Source organism: Vulpes lagopus, chromosome 11, assembly GCF_018345385.1.
Source record: "Vulpes lagopus strain Blue_001 chromosome 11, ASM1834538v1, whole genome shotgun sequence".
Taxonomy (NCBI): domain Eukaryota; kingdom Metazoa; phylum Chordata; class Mammalia; order Carnivora; family Canidae; genus Vulpes; species Vulpes lagopus.
The window spans coordinates 13,699,439-13,714,724 of record NC_054834.1 but is presented as its reverse complement, the minus strand read 5'-3'; the positions used below and the strand labels follow the sequence as shown (position 1 = coordinate 13,714,724).

The following is a 15,286-nucleotide window of genomic DNA, read 5'->3' as shown; positions in this document are numbered from 1 at the left end:
GAGAACTGGTTGGGCAGCCATACTGTTAGGTGGTGTTAGGAGCACTGCCTTCCAGCCGGGGGTCTGCATATGTTCATCATGTTGTGAATTACAGTTCAGGGTGACATTTACCAAGACAAGTGAGGGCTGACACTGAGAAGTCATTGCTCTTGCGAAATCTGCAATCAGGCTCAGTTTTGAGCTTCTTACCACTGTATAACATCCATCTAGGGAAATTCTTCTTGTGTTCATTTCAGAAACTGCAACTTTGGCTTCCTCACAAATTTAGAATACATTGTTTTTCTTTGTTCTGGGAGGAATCAGAGCTAAATTACAGGCATTAGACCCAAAATCTAAAGATGAGTGTGTCAATGCTCCAAATGTGAGAATATTTTTTCTTTACTTTTGGTAATAACTTAATGCTGTTTCAAACTTAACTAGTGCACTCATTCATTTCCTCTAACACAGGAAGTACAAAGCTTACACAAATTGGTTCTACTTTAGTTCTGCACATGTAAATTAACATGGTTTTTAAGCAAGCCTCGCTGAGCTTACTCCAAGTGAAAATTTAATGCTGAAATTTGGCAAGTTCTTGATCAGTAACTTTAATCTACCACTTTTATAAGTTCTCAGTTTAATATACATAACAGCATATTTTGAGTATCTTTCAGAGGTATGATAAAAGGGCCCGACATTTTTAAGAAAGGCTGGAAAACCTCCAACAGTGAAGTTTACTTACCTAGTAAATAAACTTAATCCAACCTCCTGCTGTCTCTATCTTCAATTTCATTCACCCACAAATTACCTTCTCATAATTTGTCTTTGGTTGTCCCAGACCACACTCTACTTTTAGGATACTAAACTCCCAAAGGGCCACTCCCTTTGAGTATTCCTTTGAGTGTATATATATATATATATACTCAGCACACATCCCTTCAATTAATAGCATTTATTAAGCATTTCCTATGAGTTCTCCTGTTACTATTCTTTTTAATCCTTTCAATAACCCAATAGTTTCTTTTACTGCCTACATTGGATACATGAGAAACCTAAGGCACAGTACATTTTTGTAATTTACCCAAAGTTCTAATGTTTGTAAGTGGTAAAAGCTTTAATCCCATCCCAGGCAATGAGACCACAGCCATTACACCACTGCCTCCAGTTACTGGGAGGAACTCTTACATAAGGACAAATTCAGGCCACATAGTACCATGAATCCTGCTCTTGTCAGCACTCCCACTTCTACCTACTAGACTGCAATGAAAATTCCTGGCTCTACTCTATTCGGTAGAACAGCCTTTACCGCTGCTACTCATGTTGAGTACACTTACTTTCTTCCATAATATGAAAAAACGTGAGTGATAGACTTTTATCACCACCACATGGTTGGGGGAGGGGGGCAGGGGCGGGGTCAGGATTCAAAATTAAATTTTTAATTTTTTTTAAATTTTTTATTTATTTATGATAGTCACAGAGAGATAGAGAGAGAGGCAGAGACACAGGCAGAGGGAGAAGCAGGCTCCATGCACCGGGAGCCCGACGTGGGATTCCATCCCGGGTCTCCAGGATCGCGCCCTGCGCCAAAGGCAGGCACCAAACCGCTGCGCCACCCAGGGATCCCCAAAATTAAATTTTGATGCGTTTTTAAAAGTCTCTATTGATGGCACACTGGATAATGGCTTGGGCATACAGCACTGTTCTGGAGATTCACTAGATCGTCAAGACAAAGCTGATGTGTAACACTGACTCCCAAGATAGCATAAAACACGTATCTCAGGACCTCCAGGATTTCGAAGTCCACAAAAAGAAGTCAAAACTTCAACTCATCATAAAAATACTTCCCAATTCACATGCAAACATAAAATCCCATCTCAAAAACTTTCAACACCATTGAAAGACCAGACACTGTATATTCTCTAAAATTTATTTACAGTTAATAAATTAAAAAGTACAACCAGATTGCAAATCTTAATCATATGCGCACATCAAACTGTCCAAGAAAACAATTCAGTTCCATTACAATTGCCTTCTAATGCACTTAAGACATAACAGTCTACCAAAAATTATTTTAAACACACCAACAAAGTAAATATTATGTATATATGTGCATTAAAAAACACCAATTTAAAGAGTGCTGTGGCAATCCTTTAAATAACGAAAAACTTCTGAGTTCAAAATTGCCTGGGTTTTTTTTCATATTCAAATATTTTCCATGTGTTTTTACGGAACAGTTTCCAGAAAAATAGTACTATTGTTTGCACACAGCAAATCAGTTATGTGTCGGCCACCAGTTTAACTTATACCTGTCCAATCAGGTACTCAAACTTGGACAAAATAAATACACACCACAACAGTGACACTTTGCACTAACAACAATGAAGCTTGCCCTCAACAATCGTGACGTTACTGGATTCGGTAAAGAAAAAGAAGCTGCTGGTTGACAAGAAGGAGGATAATAAGGACATTAGGAATTGAAAAGGTTATCTGAGGTGCCGGTCACCACATTTAGGCACTCAAGACTAAATAAAAGCATAGCAAGGTGATAAACTTCTTCCTCCTACTTTCCCCCTTTACTTGTGCCATATGAGATATAAAGGTAAGAGAATGAATAAAGATTATGGGATTTCTTTCAAAAAAACAAAAAAAAACAAAACAAAACTATATACAAGCTAAGCTACGGACTCACTTTAGAAGACAGTAACTGAATGCCTCACCATAAAGGCCACCGTGCCAAGTTCCTTTTCACATTCTCCCCAAGCGTATCCATAAAATACTTCCATTCTCCTATTAATATACTAATCAACTATATTAGTTGTTTCTTCACATTTTATAAGTCGTAAAACAACTAACTTTAGCAAGGTTTTGCTAAAGACAACTTGGCAAAAATAAAGATTTTTTTACATCTTATTTCACAAACTAGAAACGGCATGATTTTTTAACAGGCCAGATAAATACCATATTGAATTTAGGATGGGCAATCAGATCCAAACCGAAACCAGATAGCCCAGATAGTCCAAAGTATTTATGCAAGTTCAAGCGCACTAAAGTAACGAGGAAGGCATAAGAGGAAAAATAAGATTCTCAGTTAAAATAAATGCATGGGGTGTCAATGGTTACGTTTCAATTTTGTGCTGAGCAAAGTGATCCTCCCAGCTACACCTAATTTCAAAATCATCTGGGAACCTCTCTAGATAGGCTATACTTTGAAATTACATTCTAATATGGCCATTGGGTTTATTTTTTTTACTTATTATAAAATTATATACAATAGTGAGGTGGTACAAATACATATTCTTTTTCTCGGGTGCTAATCAGCTACAAAAGTTAACAATTTGGGAAGAGGGGAGGAAAACCCTATGCATTTAAGTACAGTTGGCAATGGAAGCTAATAACCAAAAGAATATATATAAGCTTCCTATCACACAAATATAATTTAACACTCTCCATCTTCTAAGTAATTATTCACTTTTATTTACTCATGTGACAGTATTTGTAACAACACATTATCATTGAGTAGTGAATAAAAGAATATGAGGCTTACTGGGAAACTGGCATAAAGTCATATATATATATGTATATATATATATATAGATCTTTTTTTTTTTTTTACAAAACAAGAACACTGAAATTAAAGTCACAAAACTGCTACTGTTAACTATTAAACTTGAAAAATTCATTTCAGAAAGCTATGCCATTTGAATTCTAAAAACACAAGAGTCAAAATCGCAACTCTCATTATTCCCCTAAGAAGCTGCCAAGCAGAAAGAAACCTTGACATTAAAGATTTCATAGGTCATGTTCCAGCCTGGTATGGATGGTTCCATAGCAGAATACTTAAATTTGCAATAACAGTGGTACAAAGTCACTACTTGACCCTTTAGATATTGCAGTAAAATCTGGCTGTGGCACCACTGGCTAAAAACCACCAAAGTCTTGCTGCCACCAATGACCAAAGGCACTTGGATTATCCATAATTCCACACTGGGCCATAGGGTATAAACACTATTACAAAAGTGTAAAAGGGTCAGTATTCTGTGTGGCTCGCCTGTTCGATTCCTGTGGTTTTCGGCTGTCAAACAAAAGACCAATAACTGCAAACATAATTACGAATGGAAAAGAAAAAAAAAGTAATAAAGGAAAATTCATGGCGTACAACGGTCAACGAATTATGATGTTTTTAAGAGTGATGGATAGTAATCTGGACATTTCTTGTTATCCAACAACAAAAGCAAGGAAGGAAAATCTTATTTTGCCCAAAGTCAACTTCGACCGGTTATTTGATACCAAGAAATGCCTCACCCCTCTGGATGGATCATGAATACTTGAGAATTCCAATGGGTATTCTGTGTAGCATTTTAATCGCAGCGTTTTCACCTACTCATTTTTCCAATGCGAATTCCATTTTAAAATAAATTATCCTTGAAATGGTCCCAGGTCGGTATGTGAGACGAGTACAAGGAGGCCAAATCATTTGCAGTCGGATTCCATCCATCTCTTTAACCAACACCAGTTCTTTAGAATCATTCATTCATTCTTTTTTTTTGTTTGTTTTCAATCACAAGCCATGTGGTTTCAGTGCACTTTAAATTTTATTCGATTAAAAAGGATTTAACAGGTCAACTTTTCCTAAACAAAACTTCACGAGTTTCTACCACTTTCCTTTAGGAGCTCAGTAAATATAAACATTAAGTCTCAATATAAAAAATCTTTTAGAAACGCATCAAAAAAAAAATGTTTTAACAGTCATACTTTGCATCTCTTTGTTTGTAGTCACTGAGCCCACGAAATTCGAAGCCATACAAATCCTTACACTACTGACAGTCGTAGCTTGAATTCCCTAGAAAAATATCCTTGGTCAAAGCTTTGGAATCCAGTTGAAACGCGGAAACGAGTGGGATTCAGAATACCCTGAGCACAGACTGGTGCAACACCTCTGAAAACATAGTCGATCTTTCCTCCAGAAAGAGGGGTTGGCAGTCCCGACAAGAAAAAAAAAAGAGGGAAAAAAAAAAAGGTTGGGGTGGGAAGAGGTGGGGAGCGGGGGCGGGAAGGCGGATGGATGGACAGCAAGTAAATCCTAGCTTTATTACACAAGCGCGAAACCAAATTCCTTTGGGTAAAAAAAAAAAAAAAAAAAAAAAAGAATGACTTCGGAGGACTTCCAGACCAGTGAGGTAGAGAGTCCGAAAGGGGAGGAAAAAAACGGATGTGCCCCGAGCGTCCTGGAGGCGTCTCCACGCGGGGCTGGGAGGCCGGGGCTCCGCCGCGGGTCCTGCTGGGTCCTCCGCCCGCGGCCCGGGGGGCCCGGGGGGCCCGGGGGGCCCGGGGGGGCGGCCCAGGGCGGCGGGGGGCGGCGGGCGCGCACCTGCCGGGCCGGGAGCCGGGAGCCGGGAGCCGGGAGCCGCGGGCCTGCAGGGCGCCTCCGGGGCTCCCCCGCCCGTAAAGTGCACTAGGGGACGCGGGCCGGGCCGGGTCTGTAAACACTCGACTGTCACTGGGCGGCCGCTCGGGGCCGGGCCGCGCGCGGCTCACGCCCGGGGCACCGGGAAGCGGCGGAGCCTCACCACGGGTTCCAGGTTCACTCGCAGCACCTGGCGCGCTCGGCGCCGCGCCGCCGCCAGGCTGCGCTCGCCCCACACGTCGCCGCCGACGCGGATGGTGGGGAAGGTGGTCAGCGTCGGGGTGGCCGCCCTCCAGATCTCCTCCAGGCTGCGGCCGCCGAAGCAGGGCCCGGGGGCGGCGGGGGCGGCGGGGGCGGCGGCGGCGGGCGGCGGCGGGGACGGCGGCGGGGACAGCGACAGCGGCGGCGGGGACGGCGGCGGGGGCGGCGGCGGCGGCGGCGGGGGCGGCGGGGGCGGCTTCCTCCGGCGGGCGGCGGCCGGCCGGGCTCCGCGGCGCCTCCTCCTGGCGGCCGGGCCGCGCGAGTGGCGGCGGGCGGCGGGGGGCGGCGGCGGGTCGGGCACCAGGGCCCGGCAGGAGGCGTAGCCGTAGACGTCCTTGCTGCGCAGGATGTGCGGCGAGAACTGGTGCTTGAGGCTGCAGAGGAAGCTCCAGAGCTCCGCGTCCGAGCTCATGAACTCCGTGCTGCGGGGCACCAGCAGCTTGAAGGCGTCGCCCAGCGTCTCGGTGCTGTCGGCCAGCGACAGTTGCGACCGCGAGTACACCACCTTCTCCTCCCGCGCCTCGGGCTCGGCCCCTCCTCCGGCCCGGAGGCCGCCGCCCCGGGCGGCCGGGGCCGGGGCCGGGGCGGCCGGGGACCGGCGCCGCCGCCTCTTGACGCTGCGCCGCATCGGAGGCCGCTCGGGGCCGCTCGGGGCCGCCCGCGCTCGCCCCCGCCCGCCCTCCGCCCTCCGCCCTCCCGCCCGCGTCCGGCTCCGCGGCGGCCGCCGCTGCTGGCGCCTCCGGGCCGGCGCCGCTCTCGCTACTTTTCTCGCCTCGGCCGCCGCCCCTCCCCCTCCGAGGGCGGAAGACGCGGGCGAATATCCTGCCGCCCGGTACAAGATGGCGGCCGGCGCCCACCCCTGGGCTTTGTCATTGGACGGCGCCGGGCCCCCCGGTTCCTTTCTTCTCCTCTCCAGCCTCCCTTCGCCCGCTGCCTTTCTTTAAATGCGCCCGCCTCGGGCCCCGCCCACCGCGGCCCCGGCTCCGCCCATTGGGTGCTCTGCGGGAGGGGGCGGGGACTAGCGGAGGGGGCGGGGCCGAGGCCAGCTCCTGGAAGATGGAGCTGGGCTGGGTGCTGGTGGTGGCCCTGGAAGGCCAGTCCACGGTTGGGTGGGCGAGCGGGGACGGCGGCCTTCCGCCCCGCCTGGGGAGAGCCCCTCTCGGAGGGCGTGGGTGCCTGTGTGACCCGGCCGTCGGCGCAACACAGGCGGCCCCTCGCTCCCAGCGAGGAACTGGGGGTGGGCCTTGCCCGCTTCCCTTCCGGACCCTCCATCACCTCCCCTGGCATCTTCAACTCTTCCTTCCTTTGGCCCTGATCCATCTCAGGCAACCAACAATAATCCAGATTCCTTCAGGTCCTGAGGGCAGCGTTGGTGGGATGGTCTCCTCCTAGGCCATGGAACCATCTTCCTGTTTAAGAAGATGCTCTGCCTCTCTGGGGGAAGCAGGGCCGCTATGCCTGGACACGACCCACTCGTTGCTCCAGCTGATGAGAGATCAACCACGGCACAGCCGTTCTCCTTGACGGAAACAGCCCTGGTTTTATGAATGAGTCGTTCTGCCTAAATGACTGCGCTCCACTTTTTTCACTGAAGTTGTAGCATGTGCCTCTGCAGCACCCCCTCTCTCATCTAGGAAAGCTGCAGCGTCACAATCGATAACGTTCTCCTGGTGATGAGTGCGTTGTTAAGGGCACATTCCCTTCTGCGTTTGAGGGGAGGAGGGCTGGGAAAGTAGGGCTAGTTTCTTCCAGTTCCTAGGACTGTCCTGAGACACTATAAAGTTTATGGAAAGTTCTCAGATTTTTCTCCTTAAGGGGTGGCTGCCTAACGTCCTAAGTTTTGCTCCTTTACTTCTCGTGGGGAATGATGCTTCCTACATCAGATAACCAAGGGATGGATAATGAGAATGTTTATAGGGGAGTGGTCCATTCCCTGGTCCTTCTCTCTCTCTCTCTCTCTCCTGACTGGCACTCCAGTGGGCACTCCGTGTTTGCTAAGTCCATCAGTGAAATCCTGCGGATTACTTGCAATGGGGTGAGAAAGAGGGATATGGTGAAATGGCTTAGAACAGCACAATTTCATATTTTGCATTTATGATGCAACTTTCTCCTAACTCCCTTACATTGTTAAGGTGGATCTCAATACTTAGAACTTTGACGTAAGCATGCAGATTTTACCCCTCAGTGAGCATCTTGCTTTGCAGTTCAAGACTGATAAAGCACAGAAGTTTTCTGATTTGCATATAGTTGCTAATAGTCCCCCTCCAATATTTGAGCTGAAAGACACCAAGTTCAGTCTCCTTATTTCACAGATGAGGAAATCTGGACCCAGGGAGGCTCACTAATAGGGCTTGTTGATAGCACCACCGGGACTCCTGTTTATTGGATTCCTAACCCAGAGGTCTTTATATTTCACCGGAGGCTTCTGGGCTGCCTAGACTTGGAGGTTCAGCAGAAAATGCATAATGCATGAGCCGTGACCAATGGACAGAGCTGTACCCCTATTTCTACTTCAACTCTCCCCAAAATGGAGCAGTTTTGATCGGTGTTGTATTGGAATGAACAGATATTTTGTTTGAACGAGGTTTTAATAAAAACTAAACCAAAACTATTCTGAAAGTTGTTGCCCTACACCAGAACGCCTTCCCCACACAATGGGTTTATGGCAAGTACAGAACTTCCTATCAAGAGACCAGTTCTCTGCCTACCCAAAAATCATGGCAGCTTTCTGAAGAGAAGATCATTCTCCTTTCCTGGAAAAACACACCTAACGTCAGACCAATATTAAGGAGCCAATTACCAGCTTCCCAAGTCCTTATAAAGAAATGATATTACTCCTTTTTACATCATGACTAATTTTCTTGATAATTCTGAGAACACATATTAATGTGAAATTTGAATAACTTCCACTGGAATGCCCCTGCATACTGACAGATAATCTCACAGAGTGAGCCAGCAGACTGATAAGGGGACTTCATAATAAAAGAAGAGGGTAAAATAAGGATTTATGTACTCCTGGCTTCTCATATTGTTTGTTATTCCTTTGCTTCCATGTTTATCATATTATAGGTACTTCAGGGGGTCTTTTGCCACATAAATACATAACAGGCATCTACACAGACTTATAGATTTGATTTCAATTAGGAGCCTAAATCTTTCTTTAATGCAACTTTGATTCTAAGAAAACATAAGATCTCAACAACTTGCAAAGCGTTCAGCAGTTCTTTTATATAATACATGTTCATTTAATTTACCTCAAATAAAACTACTTTTTATGAAATATTTTTAGGAATTAGTATCAGGTCAAATTGCTTACATTTTCATATACTTTTAAATCTGACATTGTCTCCTCTCTCTATTCTTCTCTTTTCTCTACTTTTTTGTCTTACATTTCTTCTTGACCTCTACCTTTTGATTAACTGAAATCTTTATCCGTTCACTATTAGCAACTAAAATTTATTTATAAAGATCATATGTTTCTTCCAGTTCCTAGGACTGTCCTGAGACACTATAAAGTTTATGGAAAGTTCTCAAATTTTTCTTCTTAAGGAATGGCTGTCTAAAGTCCTAAGTTTACTCCTTTACTTCTCGTGGGGAATGATGCTTCCTGTATCAGATAACTAAGTGATGGATAATGAGAATGAACAGGAAAAAAAAAGTAGCTGTATCTGTATACTTCTTAAATATATAAATGATGTAGTTTAAAAATAAATCCAAGCAGAATAAAGTGATTGGAGAAAACTAAAATAAAATACATCTCTAGCTACCTAGACCTCTGCTTTAAGGTCCCCCGTCAATGTGCTTCTTGAAAAGTGGCCAGAACATAAAAAAAGTGTATGTAAGTGAATATAGTCAACTAATCTATGAATGACAGAGGAGACAAGAATATATTGAGATAAGGAAAAGACAGCCTCTTCAATATATTGTGTTGGGAGAACTGGACCACTTTCTCACACCATATACAAAAATAAACTCAGAATGAATTTGAAATTAAAGACCTAAATGTGAGACATGAAACCATAAAACTCCTAGAAAAAAAAAAAAAACACAGGCACTAATTTCTTTGACATCAACCTTTGCAACATTTTCCAAACGTGTCTTCTCCTCAGGCAAGGGAAATAACAGCAAAGTTAAACTATTGGGACTATATACAAATAAAAAGCTTTTGCACAGCAAAGGAAACCATCAACAAAACAAAAGACAAACTTATTTACAAATAAGATATTTGTAAATGATAAACCCTTTACCTGACTGATAAAGGGTTAATATCCAAAATATATAAAGAACTTATACAAACAGCAAAAAACACAATCCAATGAAAAAAAATGGGCAGAAGACCAAACAAGACATACGATGGCCAATACACTCATGAAAACATGCTGAATATCACTAATTACCAGGGAAATGTGAATCAAAACCACAGTAAGATATCACCTCACACCTGTCAGGATGGCTAGTATCAGAAAGACAAGAAATAAGTCTGGTGAGGATATGGAGAAAAAAGAACCATGCACCGCTGGTGGGATTGCAAGCTGGTGCAACCACTGTGGAAAACAGTGTGTAGGTTCCTTAAAAAAATTAGAAATAAAAATATACAATTCAGTAATTCTACTACTGAATATTTAACCAAAGAAAACAAAAAGACTACTTAAAAAATACATATGCACCCCTCTGTTTATTTCAGCATTATTTACAATAGCCAAGATATAGAAGCAACCCAAGTGTCCATTGTAGATGAATGGATAAAGAAGAAAGGGTATGTATATATAATGGAATATTACTCAACCATAAAAAAAGAATAAGATGTTGCCACTTGTAACAACATAGACCCAAAAATACAAAATGCTAGTTGCCAGAAGGAAGGGAGTGTGGGGTGGGCAAAATGAGTGAAGGGAGTGGGAGGTACAGGCTTCCAATTACAGAATGAATAAACCACAAGGATGAAAGGTACAGCACAGGGAATATAATCACTGGTATTGAAATAGTCTTATATTGTGACAGACGGTAGCTATACTTGTGGTGAGCATAGAATAAAATCACTATGTTGTCTACTTGCAACTAATATAACATTGTATAAAAACTATACATCAATACTTTAAAAGCTATTTTTTAAAAGCATATATAAGTGGTTGTGAACATCAATTTTGGAATCAAATATATCTTTATTTTCTTAAATCCTCAGGAAAAAAATATCCTGAGACACATTTTTTAACCTTTCTGAGCCTTACTTTTCCCCTCTATAAAATGGATATAATCTCTTTTTTTAATTGATCAAAGACTGGATGAGATAACATTCATAAACTATTTACTATAGTGCCTGGATCACACTAACCAGCCAATAAATAATAGCTATTCTTATTTTTCTTATCAAATCATAAGGATTTTACTTGATTTAACCAACATATTTCAAACCCTATATTACAGTGGGAGACTAGAGATTTTTTTAAGTAATAAATTGTTGAGAGAAAAGTCAAATACTATTGCCAAAAAGAAATTTAGAGATCATCTAATGAACCCAACACTCTTAATCCAGATGACAATATTGAGATGCCAAGAAATCTACCCAAGTTCACATGACTGGATGGTGGAAGACTGTGAACCAGAACCCAGATTTCTGTTTAGTCCAGAGTCATTTCTAACATTCTTGTATTTAGTCCAAAGAGATAGCATTAGTTTTTAGTTTGAGTGAAATTAAATAATTAAATTTTCATGAAGAAAATTTTTGGCCTTTTTATTAGAACACATCTAAAGTAATTTAGATTTTTCTACAAGTTATTTCAAAGCTCTGATATGCTCTAATTAATATTGCCAATGTGAAATACACAAAGGCGATATAAACTGAGAGGCTAGGATTTCCACCTCCAGGAGGATGAGATACATTTGCTTTCCATGTTCCCCCTGCTACTTAAAACTTTACACTCTGGACATAACATGAACACAAGAAGACTGAAAAATGAAGAGGAGAAAGCAGACAGGCGAGGGACACCAGAGCCCAAAGAACAACACAGCAATGAGTTGTCTAGGTTTTTTTTTTTTTTTCATTTCTCTTTTCCACACATATCTCAGACTGACTGCTGGAGAAGCCAATGACCCAGAAATGTCAACAGATGTAGATATAAAAAGCCCCAACAAAATTTTGTTCTAACTATAGGTTCAGGAAAGGAACAGCTTAGCAAGACAAAAAAACTTTTAGAAAATAATCTACTACAGCAAACCACCAAAAAACAAAAAACAAAACAACAATAAAAAAAACAAAAAACAAAAACAAAACAAAAAAACAGCTATGGCTTTGATACTCACCAAGCTGTAAAAAGGCACCCACTAACCCTGATGGGCTAGTGTCAGAGAAGGTTAAATAGGGGATCACAACTCTCATCCCTGCTGGGCAGTAAAGAGGCAATGCTTCCCCATAGTGTCAGTGGAGACAACATGGGGAGCAGTAACAAGACATTTCTATCCCTTCTAGTCAGAGATCTATCATTAAAGGTCTGGTGGGGAGCCAGCGTGCCTCCAACCCAGCAGTAATGAGAAGTCTCTTTCCCTGACTTGGGTAACATGGGAGACAGGGTGGGAAACCTGGGCCTCTGCTTAGCAGTACAGAGGCAGCATCCCTCCCATTCCCTGTTGGGACAATGTTGGAGAAAACCAGCTAAAACAGACAGTTTAAATAATATCCAGAGTCTCATGATGTAAAGTCCAAAATGTCCAGGTTTCTATGAAAATCACTTATCATACCAAGAACCAGAAACACTTCACACAGAATATAAAAAAGACAATCAATAGATGCCAACACTGAGATGAGAAAGATGTTAGAATTATATACAATTATATACATTAGAATTATATACAATTGTATATACAATTGTATATATTTAAATCACCATCATGAAGACACTAACAAGCAATTATAAGCATTCTTGAAACAAATGATAAAAGAAAAAGCTGACATAAAGAAATAAAACACCTCAGCAAAGAAATAGGAAATGAAAGAAAAACCAAATGGAATTTTAGAACTGAAAAATACAATAATTGAAATCAAGAGCTTAGAAAATGGTCTGGTCTCAATAGAAGAATGGAGAGGACAGAGGAAAGAAATGGTTAACCCTAGCCCTAACCCTAAGATATAACAATAAATATTAATCCAATCTGAACATCAGAGAGAAAAAGGACTAAAAAAAACAAAAAACAAAAAACAGAACGGAGCCTCAGGGACCTGTGGAACTCTAAAATCTGATACTTGTGTCATTAGAGGCCTGTGAGAAGAGCAGAAAGAAGGTGGGGCTGAAAAAAGTATTTGAAATAATATGTAATAATGGCTGTAAATGTTCCAAATTTGGCAAAGATACAAACCTAGAGATTCAAGAAACTGAACAAACCTAGAGTAGATAAATCCAAAAAATCAAAACCAACTCACATCATTGTCAAACTTTTGAAAACCAAAGACAATGAAAAACATCTTGAGTATAGTGAGATAAATATGACACCTTTAACTGTAATGGAGAAACCATCTGAATGACCAGATTTCTCGTCAGAAACCAGAGACCAGAAGGAAGTGGCTCAACATTTTTCAAGTGCTGAAAGAAAAGGACTGTCAACCCAGATTCCTATGCCCAGTGAAAATATCCTTCTACCACAAAGAGGAAATCAAGATATCCTCACATGAAGCAAACTCTGCAATAGTGGCTAAAGGAAGTTCTCTAGCAGAAGAGAACCAATAAAAGAAGGCATCTTAAAATATTAGGAAGGAAGAACTACAGGAAGAAAACTATGTGTAAATATAATAGACGTTTCTTTTCCTATTGAGTTTACTCAATTATGTTGGATGGTTGTTACGAACTGAATGTGCTCTTCCAAATTCATAGGTTGAAGCCCTACCCACTAAAGTGAACCCCGCCCAGGGTCTGTGAGCAGGTATTAAGGTTAATAAAGAGTGGGGTCCTATTCCCATAGGGACTGTATCCTTATAAGAGGAAGAGACACCAGAGTTTCTCTCAATCATGTGAGGACACAGAGAGAAAGCATCAGGAAAAGAGCTCTCACCAGGAACTGAATCAGATAGGATCTTGGTCTTGGACTTCTTGGACTCCAGAACTGTAAGAAAATTAATTTCTGTTGTTGAAGTCTGTGGTATTTTGTTATGGCAGCCCAGTAGACTCATACACAATGGTTAAAGTAAAAATTATAGCACTGTTCAAGGTGTTTCGAAATGTATGTAAAGGAAATATTTAAGACAAATGTATTAGAAACAGGGAGGATAAAGAGACATAAAGGGAGGTAAGGTTTCTATACTTCACTGAAACTGGTAAAATGACACCAATAGACGGCATTATGTATATATGGCATCATGCCTAGAGTAGCCACTAAAAACCTACCAAAAAAGATATACTCAGAAATACTATTAATTGCACTCACTATGGTAGGACATATGCTAAAACTGGAACAACAAAGGGAAGATTAAGAATGTACAATGGGAAAAAGATAGTCTCTTCAACAAACGGTATTGGGAAAACTGGACAGCTATATGCAAAACAACAAAACTGGAGCACTTTCTTACATTATATGCAACAATAAACTCCGAATGGATTAAAGATCTAAATGTGAGTCCTGAAACCATAACATTCTCCTAAAAGAAAACAGGCAGTTATCTCTTTGACATCAGCCACAGAAACAGTTTTCTAGATGTGTGTCCTCAGCCAAGGGAAATAAAAGCAAAATTAAACTATTGGGACCACACCAAGATAGAAAGCTTTTTTTTTTTTTTTTTTTTGGCACAGCAAAAGAAACCATCAACAAAATAAAACAAAACCCTACCAAATGGGAAAGACATTTACAAATGATATATCCAATAAGGGGTTAATATCTAAAATATGTAAAGAACTTATACAACTCAACATCAAAAAATAATCTAATTAAAAAATGGGCAGAAGACATGAATAGATAATTTCCCAAGATGATATACAATGGCCAATAGACACATAAAAAGATGCCCAATGTCACTAATCGTCAGGGCAACGCAAATCAAAACCACAATGAGATATCCCCTAATACCTGTTAGAATAGTTAGTATCAAAAAGACAAGAAACAAATGTTGGTGAAGGTGTGGAAAACAGGAGCCCTCGTGTGCTGTTGGTAGGACTGCAAACTGGTGCAGCCACTGTAAAAGGCAGTATGTAGTTTCCTCAAAAAATTGAAAATAGAAATATCATACAATCTAGTAATTCCACTACTAAGTATTTACCCAAAGAAAATAAAACATTTATTCGAAAAGATATATACACCCTATGTTTATTTTAGCATTATTTACAACAGCCAAGGTATGGAAGCAACCCAAGTATCCACCCATAGATGAATGGATAAAGAAGTGGTATATATCTATATGTGTACACACACACACACACACACACACACACACACACACACACTGGAATATTACTGGGCCATAAAAAAAGAGTGAGATCTTGCTATTTGCAACAACATGGATGGATCCACAGAGTATAATGCTAACTGAAATAAGTCCAACAGAGAAAGACAAATATCATATGGTTTCATTCATATGTGGACTTTAAAAAACAAAGCAAACAAGCAAAGAAAAAAAGGAGATAAACAAAAAACAGTCTCTCGAAGAGAATTGGTGGTTGCCAGAAG

The 15,286-nt window shown here is 41.7% G+C and overlaps 1 protein-coding gene across 1 annotated transcript; it reads right to left on the bottom strand.

Moving 5' to 3' along the window:
• Positions 1-1,889: 1,889 nt before the first annotated feature.
• Positions 1,890-6,391, bottom strand: CCDC71L (coiled-coil domain containing 71 like). Its single transcript, XM_041723164.1, has one exon. The coding sequence runs from the start codon at positions 6,267-6,269 to the stop codon at positions 5,508-5,510; it is 762 nt and encodes a 253-aa protein (XP_041579098.1). The 5' UTR covers positions 6,270-6,391; the 3' UTR covers positions 1,890-5,507.
• Positions 6,392-15,286: the final 8,895 nt, after the last annotated feature.